At 51.3% G+C, this 22,891-nt stretch overlaps 1 protein-coding gene across 2 annotated transcripts; it reads right to left on the bottom strand.

The window, feature by feature from the left end:
* Positions 1 to 1,765: 1,765 nt before the first annotated feature.
* SLAMF1 (signaling lymphocytic activation molecule family member 1) lies at positions 1,766 to 21,810 on the bottom strand. Of its 2 annotated transcripts, none has more exons than XM_044991191.1 (8): positions 21,714 to 21,810; positions 14,927 to 15,259; positions 13,949 to 14,233; positions 10,896 to 10,994; positions 7,504 to 7,577; positions 5,287 to 5,382; positions 4,413 to 4,496; positions 1,766 to 3,885 (listed from the first exon to the last, which is right to left on the bottom strand). In XM_044991191.1, exons 1-8 carry the CDS (start codon positions 21,763 to 21,765, stop codon positions 3,619 to 3,621), a joined length of 1,290 nt encoding a protein of 429 aa, XP_044847126.1. In that variant the 5' UTR covers positions 21,766 to 21,810; the 3' UTR covers positions 1,766 to 3,618. The 2 variants fall into 2 exon arrangements, with proteins under 2 accessions (XP_044847126.1, XP_044847127.1); XM_044991192.1 differs by having other exon boundaries at positions 5,287 to 5,379.
* Positions 21,811 to 22,891: the final 1,081 nt, after the last annotated feature.

Below are 22,891 nucleotides of genomic sequence, written 5' to 3'. Positions count from 1 at the left end.
CGCCGATTATTTTCTGCTAACCAAAGAGCAAAGCCACTTTCAAAACTGAAACAAAGTGGCTTTGTATAGGGGGATTTTGCACGTTCCTGCTTCACTACTGCTTTTCCATCTACGGAGACGAGGTGCCGTTCCGCTCCCTGCATCAGTGATTCCACTGCAGGGGGAGGACGGGGGGTGTTTCACCTACTGCCCTCCCCCCGTGAAGTTCTGCTCCCCAGGGGATATGCTGAATGCACCAGACAGACACTTGCCCGCCCTGGCCAGCACCGTCCAGCAGGAGCTCCACAGCACAGCAGAGTGTGTGCACACCCTGGAATTGCAGCCAGCTGTTCCTTCCAGGATGGCGGAGCCCAGGCTAGGATTTAAGGAGACCCCATGTGGTTACAAAAGGCAGCACAGGCTGGGAGCCAGAGAGGGCCCTGGGTGTGTGTCCAGCAGCGTCAATACAGAATCCCCTCTGTTGGCATCGCAGCCTGGCCCTGTCCGTTCCCTATGGCCGATCGCATCTGGGTGGCTTTGCCCCAGCTGGGGGGCCTGGGTTACTCTGGGAGAAGCTGGTGTATCTAAGGGGTGAATCCATTAACTCCTGAAGGCGTTTTTCTCTCTGCCGAGGTAGGAGTAACGCTCGTGCGCGGACCGATATCCCCACTGGTCTCCTGCAGGTGCCTCATTTACCCATGAAGCTGTGGAACCAACATGGATACGTGCACGGGGCATCCTTGTCTGTGACACCCCATCCCCACTCCTTCTGACCAGGATAAATACCAAGAAAACCTGCCTCCCACCACTAAGAATCGGGGGGCGCGGATTATCCCACTTCAGCCCAACGTGTGCTGCTGACACCTTCCTGGGAAGCAGCTGCTGCTGGGCCACTGTTGGGAGTGGGATACGGGGCTAGATACAGGCCTGATCCGGTCTGGCAGGTTCCATGTTCCCGTGCCCGTGTCATGAGCTACAGAGCCTGTGGCCTGGCCTTAGTGTGATGAGCTCAGGGGCAGCCCCGTCTCTCTTTGACCCAATAATCCACCTCTGGCCTCATCCCTAATCCCAGGCCATCTCTGCATGCTGAGCTAATCCCAGGTGTGGTTTTTCCCAGATGCAGGTGGCTAGCAGGCGAAACGGGGAGGAACGTTTCCACCCTTTCTAGCTCAAGAGACACCTCCCCGGCCTGGGAACCCCCTGGCCCATTAGAAGCAGAGTCTAAGGTGTCTGAGGTTATCTCGGTCTGCATGAGCAAGGACACCTCGCTCCCCACACGGAGGAGTGGAGGAGAGGGGTGAGCTATGTGCAAAGAGCGCCTATGACTCAACCCTCCCTGAGAAGGCGAGTGGCAGGTGCAGAACGGTGGGGATCAGTGGAAGCATGACACGGTGTGGTGGAGAACCTGGGGCCGGCGTGCAACTCTAGCCCAACAGCAGGGGGTGAGTCTGACACAGGGTCTCGTTAGCACGAGGCTCATGCTTATTCCCACCTCCCCTCTGCAGAAGCACAAAGGGCATCACCTCTGCACCTTCCTAGCAGCAGGGAGCAGCCCCGCAGCCACAGGTCGGTACTAACAAAACTGAGCGCCGCTCTAACTTCAGCATTCTGGGCCTGCAGGCGCCGCTGCCTCCCTGGAGAAACATGAGTCTGGACAGAACAAGAACCTGCAGAGGGAAGAAGACCCAGGTGCAGAGGAGGATGTGAAAGACCGCGGCTGGAGCTGTCTCCAAGCGGGGAGGTTGGGTTTTCAGCAATTAAAACCTCAACTAATTTCTTTGGAGGATTTTATTGTCAGTGCATTATTATTTTTTTCTCCTTTCCTATAGCTGGCGCACACAGTCAGCTCACGCTGCACAAATAACATAAGTTGTTCTCTGAGGTTTCCAAAGCAATTTACAAACGTTGATTCTCCCTCCATGCTGTATGTTGGTATCATGATGCCCATTTTACAGCTCGGAGGAAAAACTGAGCCACAGGGAGGCAAAGGGACTCACCCAAGGTCGCATAGAGAATTGGTGGCAGAGCTAAGACAAGACCCCAGGAAGCTGGCTGCTTAGTCACTGCACTCTGACTGCTAGACCATGTTGCCTCCCAAGTTAATGCAACAGGAGAACCTTTTAAAAACAGTCTGTGTCATTTATCAGACTATCCCTCCCCCTTCTCACAGGTCAGAGGGGTAAGTACGTCAGGAATGAGTCTGCCCATGGTTGGGACATTTTCTGGGCTTGAGAGGGGCTGTCTATTCTCTGATGGTGAAACTCACCCCTGCGCAGAGGGCTGGCCCGAGGGCTCTGTGTAACTAGAGCCATGTGCAAGGTGGATGCGCTGTTTAACGAGATTTCAAAATATGGCTTTGTTCTGAATTGAAATGACAAATCGCAATTGCTTGGGGGCACTCGGAACATTTTGCTTTGATGCCATTTCATTCTGAGTTCAGCTTTTCTAAAAATACCGTCGCAGAACGCAAATACGTGAGATGCATTGTAATATCTGATGCAAAATTTTAAAATAATTCAGAATGAAAAGTCCTTTCCCAACGAAGAACTGAAATGCTGTGTTCCAAAAACTGTCAGAATGGGACGTTACAACAGTACTGGAATTTCTCCTCCTGGTTTTCTTCTGAAATGAAATTCCAGCAAAAACTTGATCTGACTTTGCATGGCGTGTTGATGTCAGTAGAACTGCACATTCCTATGGAAAACGGTTTTGTGGACATTTCTCCAATCAGCTCTATGTGCAAACCACAACTACGGAATGTGCCACTCTGTCCCCATCTAGGGGTGGCTGGTCTGCATAGCAAGGCTGGTGAGCTTATAACAGAGCTGGGCGACTCATGCTTGGAGATCCAGGGTTCAAGCCCCACTGCGGACAGAGCCAGTATTACAAGTGAGGGCTTGTTTGGGGAATTGAGCAGGGGGGATTTAAGATCAAACTGGAGTGTAGGCTTCATGTTGGACCTCAGTGCGGGGTGAATTTCACTATGCAGAAGCAGGCAGGGGAGAATTGAAGCTGATTGAATCAAGATTAACCTGCCCAGAGGAGAATCCCCATGGAGCCTGCTCCTGCTCTGGGACTGAGAGGCAGGTCTAACATTTCTATCCTATCAGCAGTGGGGTGATAATACACAGGGACAGCATTCACATGGGCCAAATGCACAGAGGATGTAAATCTGTAGCTCCATTGCAGACCAGGGAGCTAGGCTGATTTACACCAGCTGAGGATCAGCCCCTTAGGATCCAGTTCACTTTATTTTTCAAACCCTCCATGGAACTTGCAATAGACAGATTCAGTGTCTCTGCTCCCCTCTAGTCCTCCAGCATTAGCCTCTTTCCGGAGCCATTGCACCATCTGGCTGCTGGTGGTGAGAGAACCTTCTCCTATGCAGCTCCGGTCACCGGGAGCAGCCTTTCTGTATCTCCCTCGGTCTCCTCGCCTAGCCAGTCTCACCTGCGATCCTCCCCTCTTTTTCCTGCGCTTGTCCCTCGCTCCGTCCAACCTGGGGTTTTATACGGCCGCCCATCGTGGTTGTCTTTGGGCGCCTCTCACGTAAAGTCAATAGCAAAGTCCCTCGTGGGTGTCTCGCCTCACTTGGATCCTTCCCCCCTGCTCTGCTGTTACGAACTCTGTGACTCTCGTTTACAGCCGCGGGTCTCGGTTTGGATGAGACACGTTGTGCCACCCGCTATTGCACGGTGGAGTTTTATCCCGTTTCTGTGGAGCCAAGTGGGATTTCGCGTGGACGTGGGTAAAAGTTTGGCCAGCTGGAGAGATGGGTTTCTGCTGCGGGCAGGGGAAAAGTCCGTCGGTGTCTCCAGAGCGGCTACAATTTTGCACATTCCCCGGGGAGGGGCTTGTTGCAGGCATCACGGTGTCATAAATGGTCGTCACCCCTGGATTTGGGGGCTGGGAAAGAAAACAGAGCAAGAGCAGACAGTGAATGCACAAACCAAGCAATGCACATGGATTGAGGCGCCGACAACCCCCCCTGCAGCCCCATGGCTTCGGCTGCCACTTTCAGCATTAAAGGGAGCGGGAAGCAAAGCACCCGCTGGCCCATCAGCCCGGGGAGCTGAGTTCAAGAATTGCCTGTCCTGTTCCCAGCCCTGCAGGAAGAAGGCAGAGTGCGTGTGCATGTCAATGTGGTGGGCCACTGGAAGATAATAGCCTACTACTGCTGCCATCTAATTCAAACTGGAGCGGGGCAGAGAAAGGCTGCCAGGGTGAGCCGGGGAATGGAGGGCTGGTCGTTCCAGAGAGGCTTGTTTAGCCTAGCCAAAGGCAGGCTGAGGGGGGAATCTCACTGCCCTGTGTGCATACAGCAGGGGAACACCAGGAAGAGCCATTGAACTTAAGGACAATATTGGCACCAGAACAAACGGGGATAAACCACCCAGGAGCAAATTGAGGCTGGAGGTGAGAAGATTTCTAACCATCGGAGGAGGGAGGTTCTGGGGCAGGCTCTCAGTAGCAGCCTCTTGTGCTTGGAATGGTTTGAAATGGTCCAGTGCCTCACCCTAGAGAGACAGACTTCAGGTCATTGCAAAACAACAGCTTACAGCATCTGTGTTTAATAACAGCCATTTTACGTAGTTTAACGTGTAAAACAAAAACACAATACAGGAGAGTAAAATAGCATAGGCCAGTATCAATGTCAGCTAGGCTGTAATGGGAATTCTCAGTGGGAAAAGTGTTCTGTTTATAGGCATAAAAATGGTTATCCAAGCTAATTTTGCTATATTAGTTAAAATATTTGCATAATAACCCAATTGGTTTGAGGATGGAATTTGATCAAGTTTAAGAATGAGATTCTGCGAGGGGGGTGGCTGAGAGAGCAGGGACAGGCCTCCGGGACCCAGGAGGTCCCCACTCATCCTACGTTACTATCTAAGAGCTCAGGGTCAGAGATTTGTGCTGTGGGGCTGGACGTTCAGGGATGAAAACCCGCTGGCACCGCATGCTGCGGGGCTGGTGTGCAAACAGCCAGCTCGGCTGCTGAAAACGCTTCCCGGGGCTTTGCCGGCGTTCCCAGGCTGGACGCGTCTAGAGCCAGCGAACGAGTCGGGCAAACGTCCCCAGACACGCCCCTCTGCACCTCCAGCAGCGCCAGCCCCTCGGCACATGTACGTCAGGAATAACTCCACTGAACCCAGTGGAGGATCGGGCCCAAACTCTTTTCTGTGACCCATCATCTGCTCCTACAGCGAAGGGCTGGATGCAATAGGAGTGAGGAGGGGATGGCTGATGCCAGCCAAGGGGAGGCATTAACTGCGGGGCTAGCAATGAAATGCACAAATTCCCTCTCACCTGAGCCGGGTCTGGAGGTAGCCCGGTGGCGGAGACGTAGATGGTGGTGCACTCAGAGGTCTTCACCACAGGAGGGGAGCGAGAGCTTTTCTGCTGCTGTGCAAAGAGAGAAAACTGTGAGCCCAACATCTTCAGCGGAAGGAACCCACCACTTCCTGCTCAGATGGGGAGAGCCACATGTGCTAGCTGCAGTCCTCAGCCTCCTGGAGACCACGCTCAAAAGTGAGCCAGGAAACCACCTGTGACTGTGAGGGTCTTGGGAGAAATTCTCTCTGATGAAGCTGACATTACACTGAATTACAGGCTAGATTCCCCCAGGCCAACATGCAGGCCAGCACGCCTCTCTGCACCACCACCAGCTAGCACAACTGGCCAGATGTGCGGAGGGGCTGCATGCTCAGAGAGGGTCTCCCTGCTGCTCCAGCCCCAGTCTCTCCCAGCGGGACATGCAGAGAGCTCCCAGCTATGGCCCATTGCCTGCCAGTGCCTGGCCAGAAACCAAACTCATCTCGCTGGAGCGTGACTGCTGCGGGGTGCCAAGCCAGCTGCCCAGAGGCGAAATCCCCAGGCACTGCACACAGTCCCTGACAGCCTGCTTTAGCCACCTCAGCTTCTGCAACAAAAAAACCCCTGATTCTGATCTCGTAGTGCATCCTTTGGTCCCCGCTATGTATGGATTCAGTGATGAGCCTCTATCGACACCCAGTGGCCAAAGTGTCAGGCTCGCAGAGCTGCCTTCTCCTTGAGACTCTCCAGTGAGCAGAGCCACGTTTTGGGTAAACTCTCACTGAACTAGGAAATGACCTCAGTGGTGGACAGGAACCACTTCCAGTACGAAACTATGAGGTGGGTAGTTGCTCTCCATTCAGATCTGTATCTGATGTTATCAGTATTTATGCTGCAGCAGGCGAGATTCTCCTTATGGGGGGGTCTTGGAAGCGTTTTCGTTGACCACCCCTCAGCCCTGCGATCGCACCGGTGTGTCAGGCGCTGCACAGGGGTCGCTGAGGGCAGCATTTGGCCTGCAGAACCTTGGGTGATTTGCAAGAAGGGGAGAACTCAGCATGGCTTGCCCAGGGGGGAATGTAGCTGGGCTGGCTGCTAGGAAACCAGCACAAAACGTCCTCTTAGTGACTCAATCAGGGAGTCACTGAGAGGTGAGAAACATGGGGCTAGTTCTCAAGTCCCTCAGAGCTGCATGAACGTCCCCGTGCCCCATAAGGAATGTCTACACCCCACGCTATGGGCATTGACTCAGTGTGAGCCCCAGCCCCCTTTCCATCCACACACAAATCCGTCTGATGGGTCAGCGAGCGCGCGGGACCCTGCTAAGGAGATGGTCAGAGCCCAAGCCCAGCTGGGACTCAGATCCAGGCCCTGTCATTTGCAGCACGGACCCAGCTCAAGCTGCAGCTCCGAGTCAGAAGGTCTGCGTCGTGCAGTGCGGATGGGTTAGCAGGGCTGTGAGCCCCGGGTCCAGCAACTGGAAGCCCAGGTTTATGATACATCCTGGATGCTCAGGCGTGGGCTTGGAAACACAGAGTCCATAAGCCCGGCTTCCACAGAGCTGCAGTGCAGACACCCATAGACGGTTCTCTAAAATTACCCCTGTGAAAACAGCTGGGGCCAGGCCATTTGGCGGCGGCTGCGCAAGGCGGAGTGGAATCCATCACACCCCCTGCATAGCTGCGTCTGTCCCTGCTCGGCAGACAGGGCGTAACCTTCTTCAGGGCAGTAAAATGAGAAGACTCAGCGACTCACGACTCGGGCGCAGGTACAGGGAGCAGGAAGGAGCTAGGTTAGGGTTGTCAGTTTTGGTTGGATGGATTCCTGGCGATTTCATCGCTTGACCTCCTCATAATTAAAGATGAATCTTTAATTCCTGGAGCCTTCAGGCCAATCCTGGAGAGTTGGCAACCCTAAGCTAGGTGAACATCGTGAGTTTTCTGAATATAGCTGGACGCTAATGCAGTTTAAAATCAATTCCCCTTTGTGCAGAAATGCCTATACACAACTCAGACCCAAGCGAAGCAGGATGTAAGTGATACATGAGCCGTGTGGCCCTCTTCCCAGGGTAAAATTCACCCACATGGTAGATGGGACTTTAACCTTCTAATGATTTAGTTGATGTTGGTCCTGCTTGGAGCAGGGGGTGGGACTAGATACCTCCTGAGGTCCCTTCCAACCCTGAGATTCTATTGGAAGGCCATGACTCACCTCCACCCTCTGGACTTGTGAGTAAATTGTACAACTTTCCTTTTCCTCCTTCAGCTGCGAATGCTCTTCTTGGCCTGATTGGAAAAACAATTGCAAGGGTTGTTAGGGCAGGAGACACACAGATGTGACCACGTCAGCCTTGCCATCTAGATTTGTAGAGATCCAGGCAAGGACCTGTCAGAATAGATCACAATGCCGGCAGTCTAAGCGTTCATCAGCAGAATAAGGCCCTAATGAAATTCTGGCTTCCTCTAAGATAGCAGTTCCCAAGCTGTTGGACGTTCAGCCGCCTGAAACCAGCCACATCCCCCATCAACTCCACTGGGTGTTGTGAAAGGCTGACGGACCGGGCAGGTCAAAAATTTTCCATCCATATGGGTTTTTGACAGAAAAATTGAGGCTCTCGGCTAAACAAATTTTTTCATGAAAAGTGCCTGCTTTTGACAGAAAATTCCAATAGTTTGTCAAAATAGTGAAAAAAAATATTTAAGCCAAAAGTTGAAACACGTCTATTTAAAATGGCCTCATGGAAGTTGTGGTTCCGGATGATTTATGCTCCCATTCGTCTTCATGGGCTGAACTCTCTGGCTGGACTTAATTTCCCATGATGCACCTTGCCCAGGGATTCCTATGCTCTATCTGCTCCCCTCGTGAAGATGGGAGAGAGCCATGCACCATGGGACATGTAGTTCAACCAGGTGCCTGGCCTATAGAGAACAATGGGCACATGAGGTGCCCAAACTACAACTTCTAGATGGATCACCCATTGCCTGGCACTTTGTGCAGTCATTTGCTCCTATGCAAAGTGGGTGTGAAACACTATTTTTCTGATTTGCACTCACATCGCACTAATATAAGTGCCTGCACAAGGCGAAGCACAAGTTGCACCATGCCTTTCTATTTATCTAAGATGTACGCGAGATACCTATATCGAGCCTAGGATCCCTCGCGTCCCCTTGAAGTCATGAGAGGAGATCATATCACAAGAGCACATGATGAAGTATGTGAGTCAAATGATATTCGAGTGGTTACATTTTTTTTTTAACCTTCCTTCCTGCCTCCGTATGCTGGGTGGAAAATAAGACGTCTGTTCTCTTTAAAACTAAAATAAACTACTAGGTGGAGTTCCCTTGAAACTGAACGCACGGCTAGTCTGCTCAATACAGGTGAAATTTACCCATGTGCAGAGACGCAGCACAAAACCTACGCATGCAGGCATTTCCAGGCTGGGTCAGAGCCAGGGTTTAGTTAACCCACTCGCCTGTATCTGACAGTGGCCAAGCACCGGATGTTGAAGGCCAGGTCTGCGCTAGAACCTTTTGGTGGAGTAGTCATGTGGTTAGGGGTATGATTTTTAATGATGTTTTAAAACTAGCAAAAGCCCTAGCATAGGCACAATTACATCAGCAAAAAAGTGCTTTTGTGGGTCTGGCTTATTTTGTTTGAGGAGCCAGAATATGTCACACCAGCAAAAGCAATTTTTTTGCCGCATAAACTGCATCTACACTAGGAAGATTTGCCAGGATAGCTATATACCTGCAAAGCTTTTCCAGTGTAGGCCTGGCCACAATCTCTCCATGCCTCAGGTCCCCATGTGTAAAAAACCAGCACATCCCTACATCACATGGGTGCTGCGGGCATGACTGTATTAAAAATTGTAAGGGGCTCAGTTGCTGCAGTGATGGGGGCCAGGTAAGTACCTTAGCGAGACAAAACTCTGGATGTTCTCTTTAGCTGGTGTATATGTCCAACCCCTCTTTGAATGCTGCTAAATGTTTGGCCTCAACGACATCTTGTGGCAATGAGTTCCACGGGCTAATGAAGGAGGATTTACATGGTGCAAGGACTGTGTGCTGGCCCTTTGCACAGGGATAAATTTCACCCTAAAGTCATATCTAAACACAAGTGTTGTACAGCTTTAACTATATTGGAGTATAGTGCTACAACTCCCCCCCCCCCACTAGAGTGGACGGAGTTATGCCAGTAGGAAAAGTGTTTATTCTTGTATAGGAAGGGGAATAAACTATACTAAGATACTAAGGGTATGGCTACACTTGCGAGTTGCAGCGCTGGTGGAGGCTTTCCAGCGCTGCAATTAGTAAGTGGCCACACCTGCAGGGCACTTCCAGCACTGCAACTCCCTGGCTGCAGTGCTGGCCGTACACCTCACTCAGCATGGGGAATAAGGATTGCAGCGCTGGTGCTGCAGCGCTGGTCTTCAAGTGTGGCCACACACCAGCGCTGTTATTGGCCTCCAGGGTATAAGGTGTATCCCAGAATGCTTTTAACTAAATTACTCCCTTTGTTTTGTTATGCAGCCTCTCTTTGTTTTGTTGTGAACCTCCGGAGCTCCCTTGCTACCGGAGCTGCTCTACGGAAGCTGCTTATCAGCTCCTGTTTGCTGTGATCAATCTGTGAACAATCAAATGAGATCCTCCTCCCTGCGTGATTCACAGGGGTTGAGTGTTTGCTTTGCTTGAGAGAAACGGGGGGAGGGGGCAGAGTGGGGAAAGAGAGTATGTTGGATGCAGGTTGTTTGCAGTTAACAGTAAGGGGGTGGGAAAATTTTCTGATTTTGCACAGTGTCAGTTCCAAAAATCCACTCTCTCTTTCCTCCCCCCCGGTCTCTGTCACACTGCCCCACACCCCCCTCTTTTGAAAAGCACGTTGCTGCCACTTGAATGCTGGGATAGCTGCCCATAATTCATCACTCCCAACAGCGCTGCAAATGCTGCAAATGTGGCCACACTGCAGCACTGGTAGCTGTGAGTGTGGCCACACACCAGCGCTGGCCCTGCACAGCTGGACGACCAGCGCTGCAACTACCAGCGCTGCAGATTTGTAAGTGTAGCCATACCCTAAGATACCTTTATACTAGTATCACTAGGGTTGTACTGGTATAAATGATTATAGCCATAACTGGAAGCGTTATACCAGTACAAAAACTGGCATTGACTAGGACAAAGTCTTGGTCTACATTCAAGAGTTAGGTCGATGCGCAGCAGCTTATGTCAACCTAACTGTGGAAGTATCCACGCTTAAATTTGGCTCCCGCTAATTTAACTGTCCTGCTGCGCCGACTTAACGCCACCTCCCCGAGTGGCGTAGAGTCACGGGCGATGTCATTCGGTCGATGTGGTATCAGGTTAGACACTCCAGGCCTTACATCGACTGTTACCGGCTTTCACGGGCTGTCCCACAATGCCCCATGCTGACAGTGCAATCGATACAAGCATTGCTGGTTGAGGACGTGCACGGCCGACACGAGGCACACGGTGTAGCCACGCACGAGCGCTGTAATGACTGCGGCGGCTCTATGCCGACGGAAGTTAGGTTTGCAGGGTGGACTTGGCCTAAGACCGTAACAAGTTCCCAATGCCTTGAAAACCTACCTCTGTGTCTCAGCCAGCATGCGATCCCTGCACCGAAGACCAGGACGCCCACAATGGCTATTGGCACGATGGATTCCAAGAGCTCATTCCTGAGCAAGCCTGGAAGGTGATTTACAAAGAAAAGAAGCTGCTCAGTAACTGGTCCCTGTTCTAAGGGGAGGTGATCGTTAACCAGGAGCGAGGGCTCATGCAGCTTTAAGATCACATTGCCGCTTCCTTTATCTCTTTAATCGCGGTCTATTATCTTTGTGTACAACAGACAGAAAACACAGGAAGTGCAGCATCAGCAGAAGGTACGGAAGGCCCCAATCCAGGCTTTGCTTGAAGTGTGTAAATAGCCCCGTTGGGACTCTCTCTGGCAGAGTAAAGGCGACATAAAAGCGGGAGTCAATTATAACCCCTTTCCGCGTGTATAGACTTCAGTGTATCTGAGCGTCAGACCCATTGTCTACACTAGGGCTCCTCGTGTGCTTAAAGTTAAGCACGCGCGTGTTTTGCTAGACCATGGTAAAATTTTCAAAAGTGATTTAGGAGCCTAAGCGCCATTTTCAAAAGGGCCAGATTATCAAAGGTATTCAGGCTCCTAACTCCCATTGGTTTCAAAGGACATTAGGAACCTAAATGCCTTTGAGGGTCTGGGCCTTAAGAACCTAAATCTAATTGAAATTCAAAAGTCACTAGGGGCTGGATTTTTAAAGGTATTTATGCACCCAATGCCCATTGAAACCAATGAGAGTTGGGCACCTAAATACCTTTAAAAATCCAACCCTAAGTCTCTTGCTGTCCGTCAGCCTCACTGATGAGCCGGCAGCATAAGGGTTAATTAGTGACCCGAGTAGCGATGGTGCAGCAGGGAACTCAGTGGAGGAAGGAGGATGCTGGAGGGGGAACAGGGCGAGTTCTGCTCTGGGAGGAGCTGCCGGAGGCCAGGCTGAGGCACCCCCTGAGGTAGCGTAGGGGAGGGAGCAGGGGGGAATTGGGCTGGGGAGGAAGCCGTTCAGGAGAACCTCGGCCGGGCCCAAGAAGCCGAGTCCAGTCGGGACAGAACAGAGAGGTGGACGTTGTTTGTTCGTGCACTTTAAGTTGGAGCTTTAGTAACCCCGGGAGGGGCGCAAACTGTCGCGTGACTTGGCATGAGGGCCGGGCCCTTGACGACCCCGAGGAGAAGTCGAAAGAAGACACTGGCTGGAACTGCCATTGCGGGGCCAAGGCTGTGGGAGGAGGACGGGAGAGGCGAAGTCCCTGTAACGCCGTGTCCAGGCACAAGGGGGCACCCTAGAGGTGAGAGCACCCGCTTACAAGCGCTCTTAAAATGTGGTCCTATGTGCCGAATTCTTACACGTCCCAGTCAGGTGCCAAACGCCTGGAGCTGCTCCACCCATTGCTGCTTCGCTCTGGTTTTACAGCAGCCTGACTCCATTCCCACAGCCGGCTTGCCAAGCTCCCGCTGGCGTTACACTGCAGCGGGGTGACGCCACGGAGGATGGACTACACCGAACGCTGCTCTCTCGTTATTAATATTGGGGGGTGTCTGGGAGCCCCCGTCATAGACCAGGCCCCCATGGCGCTAGGCGCTGCACAAACACAGAGCAAAGGGACTGCCCCGCCCCCAAAGAGCTTCCAATCTACAGAGACCACAAGAGTCAACAGGTCAAAGCAGGGAGCACAAGGAACCAAGGAGACAATGCGGGTCTTAGTGTCAAACAACCGTGGATCTGATTCCCACTCACTCCAAGGTCCCTTTCCCAGGAGGCGTAAAGAGGCCTGGGGGTGAATGAGAATCAGGCATAGACTCCTTATTGTCTTTTTGTATGTCTCTGCTGGTTCTGCTCCCAGCCCTGAGGCTCTAGTTACCGTTGCGGCAGGACTGTGATACGGTCTATGTTTGCAAAGGGCCTGGTCCGGCTGGTCACAAGGGGATGGTTTTCCCCCCTCCCCCAACACAAGACAGCAAGGGGCAGGGTAGAAATCTGGGTCCGACTATGTTAATTCAAAGGAATGGAGCCTTAAGAGAAAAACGTCCCAGGTTCAGGTTTAAATGTCTCATTAAAACACCCCATAAAAGTCCCCTGCGTCATAAAGGAGGTGACAGAAAAACCCCAATGAGAGAGAGACTCTCTCCCCCAGAGGCTAGTGGAGAGGAAGTTCCCACGGAGGATTTAATGTTGCAGTAGGTGTGATTTATAACCAACCCTGGGCTTTACTGTACGGTGGCCGGGGCTGCTGCATGATTAGCTCTGGAAACCAAGCGACCATGAAACCAGAGGCGGGATTTTTATTTACACTAAAGCTCCCGCAGGGCAAAGAGGTCTTTAAAGTGGATGCAAATTACCGTCACAGTCCCTGTTAAGGCTGCTTTATGCACCCGGAGTGGTGTAAAAAGACCTGGGTGTAAATCAGCCCTCGGCCCTCAGCCCCACGAGGAAACGGACCAGTGCCCGTGTCTGTCTAGACGTAAATAGTGAGTAGATAAGGTGCCAGCACATGGAACTCAGGAATATGAGGTGTAGTTTTGGGGTTTGTAGGACCCCTACAAATGGCTCCTTGCCCAGAGCTCTGAATGCCCGGGGCCCGCAATCTGGCTGCTGAAATGGGCCCTTTGAGCTAGTCCTGCTTTACACAGGCCCATGTGAGAGGAGAATCAGGCCTGTTGATTTCAGTGGAGCTGTGCGGCTATGCACCAGCTGAGGATCTGGCCCGCTTAGGTACCAATGCTTCCTTCTGAGCCAGTCTCAATGCCCATGTCTTGGGTGGTGCCCGTGGGTTTAAGCCAGGTTGGCAGGGCCCGGGGCTCAGTTCTGAGCTCAGAGACACGGGCCCATCCCTGTCTCTGAGGGTGGAGATGGATCCAGAGCGTGCACGGAAGACCCAAAGCAAGGTAAAGATGTTGGGTCGAGGCCTGGCGCAGCTGATTTACGCCAGCTGGGGATCTGGCCCCTAGACCCAAACCCTGGTGCCGGCACAGCCAGCAGCCAAGCGGCCCTTGGCCCCGGAGGGCCCAGGCACTGCACAGTCAGAGGGGATTTGCCCCTCTCTCCTCCAGCCCCACTTACCGCCTGTCTTGTTGCTGCACTCCACCGAGGAGCTGAACCTGGTGGTTTGCTGGTTGACTCTGTTCCTGGCGGTGCAGGAGCAGGAGACGCTGCCCTCCCCCGGGGTGAAGGAGAGGTGCAGGAAGCTGTCATTGTAGGGGTGCAGCTGGGAGGTGTTGCCCTCGCTGCAGTTCCAGCTGTAGGTCACGTTGTCCCCGCTGTTCACCACGCAGCTCAGGTTCATGCTGCAGCTCTCGTTCCCCAGGGTCCTGCTGACCATCTGGATGTCGGGGACGGACACCCGCTCTGCAGAGAGTAAGGAGGAGGGGAGACGAATGGATTATCTGGGGAAGGATGGAACTGACAGCCCTGAGTGAAATGCCGCCGGCCTGATGCGGCTCCCAGGCCTGCTCTGGGTCATCCCCTCTCCAGGGCATTTAGACGCCAGCAACATCGGCGCCATTCGACTGAGCAGGCAGTTCTAGCCGCTAAGGCCTCCCCTGGCTGCCGAGTTTGGTGCACCTCCATAAGTAGTGTTTTATGCAAATTATACCAGAGCGCATTTGCATATTTGTGAATAATTTGCATATACCCCTGCATGTCAGATTATGCGCCCCGAGCAAGGCTTGCACAAAACGTGGGCACTCTCACTAGGGCGGCTGGGTGCTGGGGTGTCTCTAGCAGGTGGGGAGGAGGGCGGCTGGGTGCCAAAGGGCGTGTGGGCCGTTGGGTGTGAACGGTGCTGAGGCTGCTGGAGTGGGTGAGTGCCAGGGTCTCTACAGCACCCCCTGCAGGGAGAGGCTGGGACTGGAATAGGCAGCAGCTCCTCCCACAGCCAGTGCGCTTGCCCCACTCCCGCCAGGACTCCCGAGGCTGGACTCACTGAAACCATGCACCATTTTCATCATGCCAATGGCCTTTTCTCCTAGCAACTGACCAGCCACCGAGCCAGACCAGCTATCGGGACCCAAACCTGCATACGAATACTGTGCTCGTTACCATATACTTCCAACTGGAACTGCAAAGACTGTTCCTCAGAGTGTTTGGTCACTGTGTATTCATAGTGCCCTGCGTCCGTTCTCATGGTTTTCAGTATTTCCAAGGAGAAGTTGTCGGGATGAAACTTGATCCGCTCCTTCATGTAATTGGTATAATTTTTTCCATCATAGCTAGCTAGAAAGGTAGATGTCTTCGTGCCTCCATTCGATGCACTTCGTTTCCATCGAGCGTCTCTAAATTGCACAGTAAAATTCTGAAGTTCGGGCGTTATGTTCAGCAGCGATGGGCCCCCCAGGCTTCCATAGACCGTTTTTTCCAACCCAGAGCTCATGCCTACAAGGAGCAATGAAACAGAGTTAGCGCAGACATGAGTTGATGTTTTACAGATGGCAACGTACACAGCATCGTCCACCCCAGGAGTTCAAAAATCACGAGTCAGACCTAAAAAAACATCATGAGATGTTTAAAAAGTTATATATTCTGGAGCTCTTTTATTTGCCATCGGCTTGCTGAGCCTTTAGGGTTACTGTCAGGCTTCCTTTTCTAGCTTTTCTCCACAAAGAGGAGTGCTAGAAACTTACTTTCATTAGTTTTTCTAATGAAAGCGGAGATACTCACCTAATCACGTGACTCCAGGACCTGGGGTTTGAAGAAACCTCCCTCCCCCTCCACCAAAAAGAAGACTTGTGATAAAATTACAAGAGTTGGCAACAAGCCAGCAAAAGTTTGGTGTTCAAACTCCACCAACTAGCAAGCCCTGTTCTATTACTAAGCGTGTGATTGTGTCTTGGGCTGCACTGCTGCTCCTTAAGAGCAGCCAGACTGGGTCAGACCAAAGGTGCATCTAGCCCAGTATCCTGTCTGCCGACAGTGGCCAGTGCCAGGTGCCCCAGAGGGAATGAACAGAACAGGGAATCATCAAGTGATCCATCCCCTAGTGCCCATCCCCAGGTTCTGGCAAACAGAGGCTAGGGACACCATCCCTGCCCAGCCTGGCTAATAGCCATTGATGGACCTACCCTCCAGGAACTTATCTAGCTCTTTTTTGAACCCTGTTCTAGTCTTGGCCTTCACAACATCCTCTGGCAAGGAGTTCCACAGGTTGACTGTGCACAAGGGGGAGTAAGACAAGTGGGCAGGGCGGAGCGCAGTCTTGGCTCTGCCCCCAGCACACCATCCAGCACCGCACAGTTAGTGAGGGCCAGAGGCTGATGATGGCGCTGCTGGTGGAAGGAGGAATCAGGGGTCTGCTCGTGCTGCTCTGAATTTCTCCCTTCCGTGCCCTGCTCCCGAGAAGGAACCATTGCCGACATGTGGCAATGAACGGCTCTGGCGGTGGGAAGGCAAGGGGAACAGTAGGCTGCTCAAAATCACAGTGTAGACAAGGGAGGCCCAGCTTGGGTATTTAGCGAGAATGTAGGGTACATACCCTAGGGTTCAGCATGTCTTTATTCTACTTGCCTAAGCAGTGCCTCGCTGGCTGCACAGCTGTTTATATCCGGGCTATAAGGCATGCGGTGTACGGACTCCACATGCCGCTGAAAGGAGCGTGCAGTGTAGTGCAGTGCGTGTAGACAGACCTTTCGATTTGTATTAACGAGAATGCTTGGCGGGCAGTCCAATGCTGGGAACACCCCAATATCCGCCAGGGCCAAGAACATGCCAGCCCGTTCGGGCAAGACACAGAAAATGTTTTCAATGGATGTTCCATCTCTATCTGAGTAGGTTAAAAACAGGAACCCTTGCAACGTGCGTCTTTCTAAGAAATCTGCACCTGGTGTCACTCGGCTGTTCTCCATTGCAGTCAATGGCAGCCAGACCCCCAGCACGTGCCGTCTGGCCAGCGTTCCACTGATGTCAACGGCTCAGAGCCCAGCTATTGTAAGTTGATGTAGCACTGTGACACCGCTTGGCACCAGCTGAGGATCTGGCCCATGGTCGCACTGAAATTAGCGGCAATGCTTGCCCGGCCAGGTCAGGGTGGCAGGGGCTGGCCCAGTTGGTAGACGCCTGGGCTGGTTCGCGTACCAAGAACCCCGCTCCCTTCACAGGCTGACAGGAAACCCTCGAAAAATCGACACAAGCGAAAAAGTTTTCATTTTCAGCAACGGTTTTCTTCAAGTGCTTTTAGGTTGTCAGAAGAAAAGGCAGCTCTTTGATGATGTCCCTGCTGCTTTCACCAGTCCTCTGCTTAGCTGAGAGGCTAATTGCTAATCACACCAAGGCCCTGTCTACACGCACCGCTTGTACCGCTTTAATGATGGCAGGTTAGTTAAAGCGATACAATCCCCCAGTGTGAATGCAGTTAGACAGGTAGAAACGTGCTCTGTAGGAATACAGAGAAGGGGAATACGTTTTACTCTTCCAAGGCACCTGTATAACTTACACCAGGATTGTACTGGTATAACTACCCCGGGTGGCACTGGGCTAACTACATTGGTAGAATTAAAACTCACAGTCCTAAATGAAATAGCTAAACCGGTATAAAAACTGTGTTCGGAGTCGGACGAAGGCTCCGTTGTAAAGCCAGAGCAGAGCGTGCAAAGAGACCCTGACTCAATGAAGCATCAAAGCGTCTTCGCTGATGAGTGGCGCTTGCCCTGTTTTGAAGGCATCCAGAGCAGACGTTCGAAACCTGCCAGGGTTCTGGGGTGGCCTTTAAGCGCAGGATGAAGGGGAAGGCCTTTGCTTGACTCAAAGCAATTCCGAGACAGACTCCAAGCTGGGGTGACAGTCCCTGGCACCATGAGGCTTAGTTAGATTACTGTGCTTTTTTCTGGGAACTGTGGGCTCAGGAAGGGGATGACAAATTAGAATGAGTTCAGAGAGAAAAAATGACTGTTGCAAGGGTTATCTATGAATAGCTGATGAAAGGTTAATAAATGAGAAGCCAGTTGTTTCAATAAATGACCTGTTGGGATGGCTGATTATACAGCCCAGCCTGCTAGAATACCTTCAGCTGATGTGCTTAGGCCCATGTAGAACAATGGTTTCCAACCTTTTTTTTCATTTGCGAACCCCTAAAACATTTCAAATGGGGGTGCGGATCCCACTGGAAATCTTAGACATAGTCTACGGACCCCAGGGGTCCGCAGACCACAGCTTGGAAACCACTCATCTATAGCACGTGTCTGTAACATGCCTGCATCATCGATTGGTTCATTCACCCTAAATGGAACCTTAGTATGAGGGGCTGCAGGCATTCACCAGCACTGCAAGGGGGGTAGGGAGACAGCTCACTGCCTGTGAGTATCTGACAGGAGGGGAATTGTTCGGGGTGGAACAAGGAGCAATGCCCAGGAGGAATGAGCTGAAACTGTGAAATTTGGATGGCGTCTCCCGGGGAAATCTCCTTGGAGCGAGGTCTGTTAGATTGTGGGGTCAGGCGGGAGACCCATCGCTTGAATCTCTTAAAATTAGCCTGGGCTCAGTTCTCGAGAAGGGAGCGCTGCGAAACGTTTGCAATGAAATCTCACAGCGGATGGAATTCAGCAGTGAGTGGCCGATGGAACGGAGCCGTTAGCAAGAGATGGGCAGTGTGTTTGAGGCTCTAGGCTGCACACCAAGAAACCCACATGCAATTCCTGCTTCTGCTGTACACTCCCTGCTTGGCCTTAGGCAAAGCTCTGGCCCTCAGTTTCCCCAGCTAAGATTTTCAAAATGGCTCATGATTTTGGGTACCCAACTTTAGAAATAAGGCTGAGATTTCTAACAGGGAGGGCGATTAACCATTGGAACAAAGTGCCGAGGGAAGCAGTGGTTCCTCCGTCTCTTGACGTCTCAGATGAAGACTGGAGGCCTTTCTGGCAGAAATGCTTTAGCCAAACACCAGTTATTGGGCTCAGTACAGGGGTCAGAGGGTGAAATTGAGTGACCTGTGGGATTGGAGGATCTAATGGTCTCTTCTGGCCTTTTAAAATCCATGAAACGTGAGGCAGCTCAGAGGGACTGCCTTGTCAGAGTGCCGAGCACCTGCCTTCTGAAAGCCAAGTGCCTTCCAAGTGTCTCACGTTGGGAACCCAAAAGGCCTGTTGGCAAATGTCAGGCCCCCATCTGTGAGCGGAGGATCATAAAACTTCTCCTTCACTCCGGGCTGCTGTCAGGCTGAACGCTCGTTAGGTGCTCAGACAATGGACTGATCCGCGCTATGGAAAAACACAGCTAATAAAAACAATTTTAAACCTTTGTGTGTGTGTGCATGTGTGTGTGCGTGTGTGGATGTGTGTGCGTGTGTATGTGTGTGTATGTGTGTGTGGATGTGTGTGTGCGTGCACACGCACAGATACATAGATTGGGGTCAGTGAAAAATGCCCAGGACTGTCCATTTCTCCTGGAGAGAACTTTGTGAAGGCCTCAGCCCTCCGTAGCGGGGGGAAGTCCCTGAGAGCCCCTTTCCGCCCATTACCTGGGGTACAATGATTCACGTTCACCTGGCCTCTTGCTTACCGACGCTTTGTTTTTGTAGGAAACATTAGTCGTGAGGGATGCCAGCTCATCATTGACTGGGTTGTTGTTGTCAGTTAAACTGGAAGCAAAAACAACTAATTTTCCTGCCCGCTCTTTCCTATGAATTATTTCCATGAGAGGAGGGGGTTTGCCCCACACAGAAAAACAACAAAGGGGGGTTCTCCCGCCCAGCCAGCAGATCCCCATCCGGCCTCGTTTGCAAACACACAGTTGTACAATTTCAGTAAATACCACAAACCATCACAAAATAGGCAACCTAGCATGTAGCTGTGTGTTCCCAGGATGTGGCAGGAATAGACAACAAGCTTGGTTTTCATTTATGCTAGTAGCAGAGTGTAAATGAGAACCAGGCCCTAGAATGGTGTGTTGTGATTAGGATCTTAATAGCGACTGATGGAAAAGCCCTGTTAGATCATCTCGAAAATCCCTCTGCCAGGGCAGAGTCCCCAGCCAGAGGGCACATCCAGCATGGAGCAGGCTTCTCATCTGAACTCTGACAACAGGCAGAACCGAGTCAGACAGAATCCAGGTTAAGACCCAGCTCGAGTCCAGGACCAGCAGCATTCCAAAGGATGAGACCAGAGACAGGCAATGAGTCTAAAGCAGCTCTCATGCCATGTGGGACTTTTTTGGTATGCTCCCAGCACAGAAAAACCCAAGGGGAAGTTACAGCATGTATTCGCCTGGTATGGAGCCAGTTTTGAAGCAGCCAAACCAATGAGAAATTCCAAAGGGAGGCTGTCTCGTGGTCTTCTCCTTTTCTTTAACTCATTTTGTTTTGCCCCGTATTTCAGCACGTTCAGTAGACGGTGTCTTGCGCATTGGTAATGTTTCCTAGTGGTTCGAACAGGCGCGTGGGAGTCTGGACTCCTGGGTTCTAGATCTGGCTCTGAACTAGTGCCTAGGTTAGAGCAGAGGACTGGGAGTCAGGGGTCCTGTGTCCATCTCTGCTGCTGCCTGGGTGTGTAATTATGGGCAATCTGTCAGCCTTCCTGGTCCGCCCCTTCTGGGGATGGAGATACTATCACTGGCCGCCCTCCCAAGGAGTTTGAGCCGCTCTGTCATTAATGCCTCAAAAGGGTTTAGAGACCCATGAATGGAAGGGGTTAGGGATGTGCAAAGCATCCTCACTAAGCCCTAACAACAGAGTTACAGAGAGAGAATCGACTTCAGCTCCGGTTCCCGTTGCTTTGTTTGACGTGAGGCACATCCTTGTTGTCCTGCACGTACTTTGCTTTTTAAATAATCTTCAAATAATAGGAAAGATTTTTTAATCTTCACCTTTGACAGTTGTTACCCCTGCCCCGAATGACAGGAAAATCCTAATAGGACCCCAGGAGTCTTGACGCCCATTCCCCCTGTTCTAACCACTAGCCACACGTCCCCTGCAAACTGGGAACAGATCCCAGCAGTGCTGACTTCCAATCTAACCACTAGACACACGCTCCCTTTAGCAAGACACGGCACATGCATCCCTGGGCAGATAGTAGCCAGTAGAGCCATCTCCAGAGCCCTGAAAAGAATAGAGTCTTCTCTGCATAGAGATCCGAGATCGCAAACACCTGCAGAATTAGGGTAATTTCATCCGTCCCACCAGGATCACCCTGGCCAGTGCATGCCGGCTCCCTACAAGCTGTTCCACGGAGGTTTTGACACAAACCATTTCTAGCACCTCGAACCATCTAGTTTTAAGTGATGTAAACTTTGGGGCTGATCCTCCCCATTCAACAGCCTGACCGGCAGAGCTCACCGTTTGTAAACTTCACCTGACAGCCAGCCTCTGTCTTCCCCAGTGCTACTCTCACCCCATTCCTCCTAGGCATCCATTCATGGTTATTATTTATTGTGGTAGCATCTTGGACCCCCAGTCACAGACCAGGACTCCCTGCGAATCACAGTAAGTGACAGATTCTCTAAATAGTTCTATTGAAGTCAACGGGACTAGTTGTGAAATAAGGCACTGCACACCCTGAGCAAGGGGGGCAGAGAGAGGTACCGAATGCTTTGTTACGAATTATTCACCCAGCTCTAATATACATTGTAAAATGATTCCTGGCTGCACATATACAGATCAATCTCTCTATATTGGGTCTCATCTCCCTTCACAGTCCTGTGAGCCACCACATATTAAAACAATATGATCCAGACACCCTCTTCAGAAAGCTGTTCCTCTTTTTAAAGCAGATTTGTATTCTGGCTATAAAGCACAGCTGCATCTGCCTCATACATGATAAAAGCAATTGTCACATATAGCTCTGAACAGCATACACTCGCAAATCAACTTGCACCAAGCCTTGTAACCATAGGAAAACATACATACCCCCAGCACAGCAAAAAGAAATGATCAGCAAAATGCATTCACTGCAGTCCATCTCTCAACGCATGGAACTTTGCTTGCAGTGGACTTAGTATTTAAAGGTCTGCTGACACCACATACAGTAAAACCAGGTGTATTCAAATAAGACGCAAGCCCGTGGAACCACGCATGTTTCCTGTTTTTAGTCTGCTGTGTCTTTCCTTTTTTCTTGGGGTGGAAAGTATTCAAAGTGCTCAGAGTCACACTGCTTAATGCTTTAGTGCACAGCTCTCCAGCAGCTCACAGGTAAATAGACTGTGATGTTGATCAATATCTAGATAGCTGGAGAGTTAATACAAAACAAAAAGCTAATGTTAAGTAACAGCCAAGAAAAACTCACCCAATTCAGTTCCTGAAATGCAAAGAAATGACCAGTAGGACTGGGAGGCTCCCTTTCCCTTATCACGAATAGTGCTGCCAGCTCACAGACAATAGAAGCACAACCCCTATTCCTCTCACTCCCACTGTAACACAAACCATCAACCATCAACCTCACACTTTCGCAGACACATCACATCCCATGAACATAAAGAGTGACCCGTGTAAACCGCACATGTCAAGAGAGCAGCAGCCAAACCCCATCAATCAGGCCCCACAATATCATGAGACTGGCTTATAAATCAGGAGATTTTTGTAAAAACAAAAATAACCGCCATTCGGGTCTTTTTCTTTGCCCTTTGCTTCGGCACTGCTAGTCACTCGATTCATGTTTTCAAGATTTTCTCTGCAACCACAAGGCTAGAAACTTACTTTAAAAAAAATGAAAACTCAGATTTTAGGAGCTCTAAGGTAAGCCCCAAATAGAGGTCAGAGTTAAGGGTTTACAGTCTAGTCTGGTCAGGACCCACGAGGGCATTGTGCCTTCTTGCTAGGTGGGCTGCTGCGGCCTTTCCTCCTCCTATTGCCACACAAGCCAGGATTGAGCCCCTCAGCTTTGCTTAAGCCCACGCAGGATGAACATGTGAAAAGCCAGCCTGCAGGAATTCACTTAGTGGCAGCTGTGCAAAGGGCGCGCCAGCCTGAGACCATCTGCTGTATGCACTACAGTCTCTGAGCACTACGCTAGTTTTACCTGCAAATAGCATCACAGTGCCTGTGTGAAGCAGGGCCCTGCTATTAGCTCCATTTTACAGGCCGAGAAC

The sequence above is a fragment of the Mauremys mutica genome, chromosome 17 (assembly GCF_020497125.1).
Source record: "Mauremys mutica isolate MM-2020 ecotype Southern chromosome 17, ASM2049712v1, whole genome shotgun sequence".
Lineage (NCBI taxonomy): Eukaryota > Metazoa > Chordata > Testudines > Geoemydidae > Mauremys > Mauremys mutica.
This window is presented reverse-complemented; position numbering and strand designations above follow the sequence as displayed.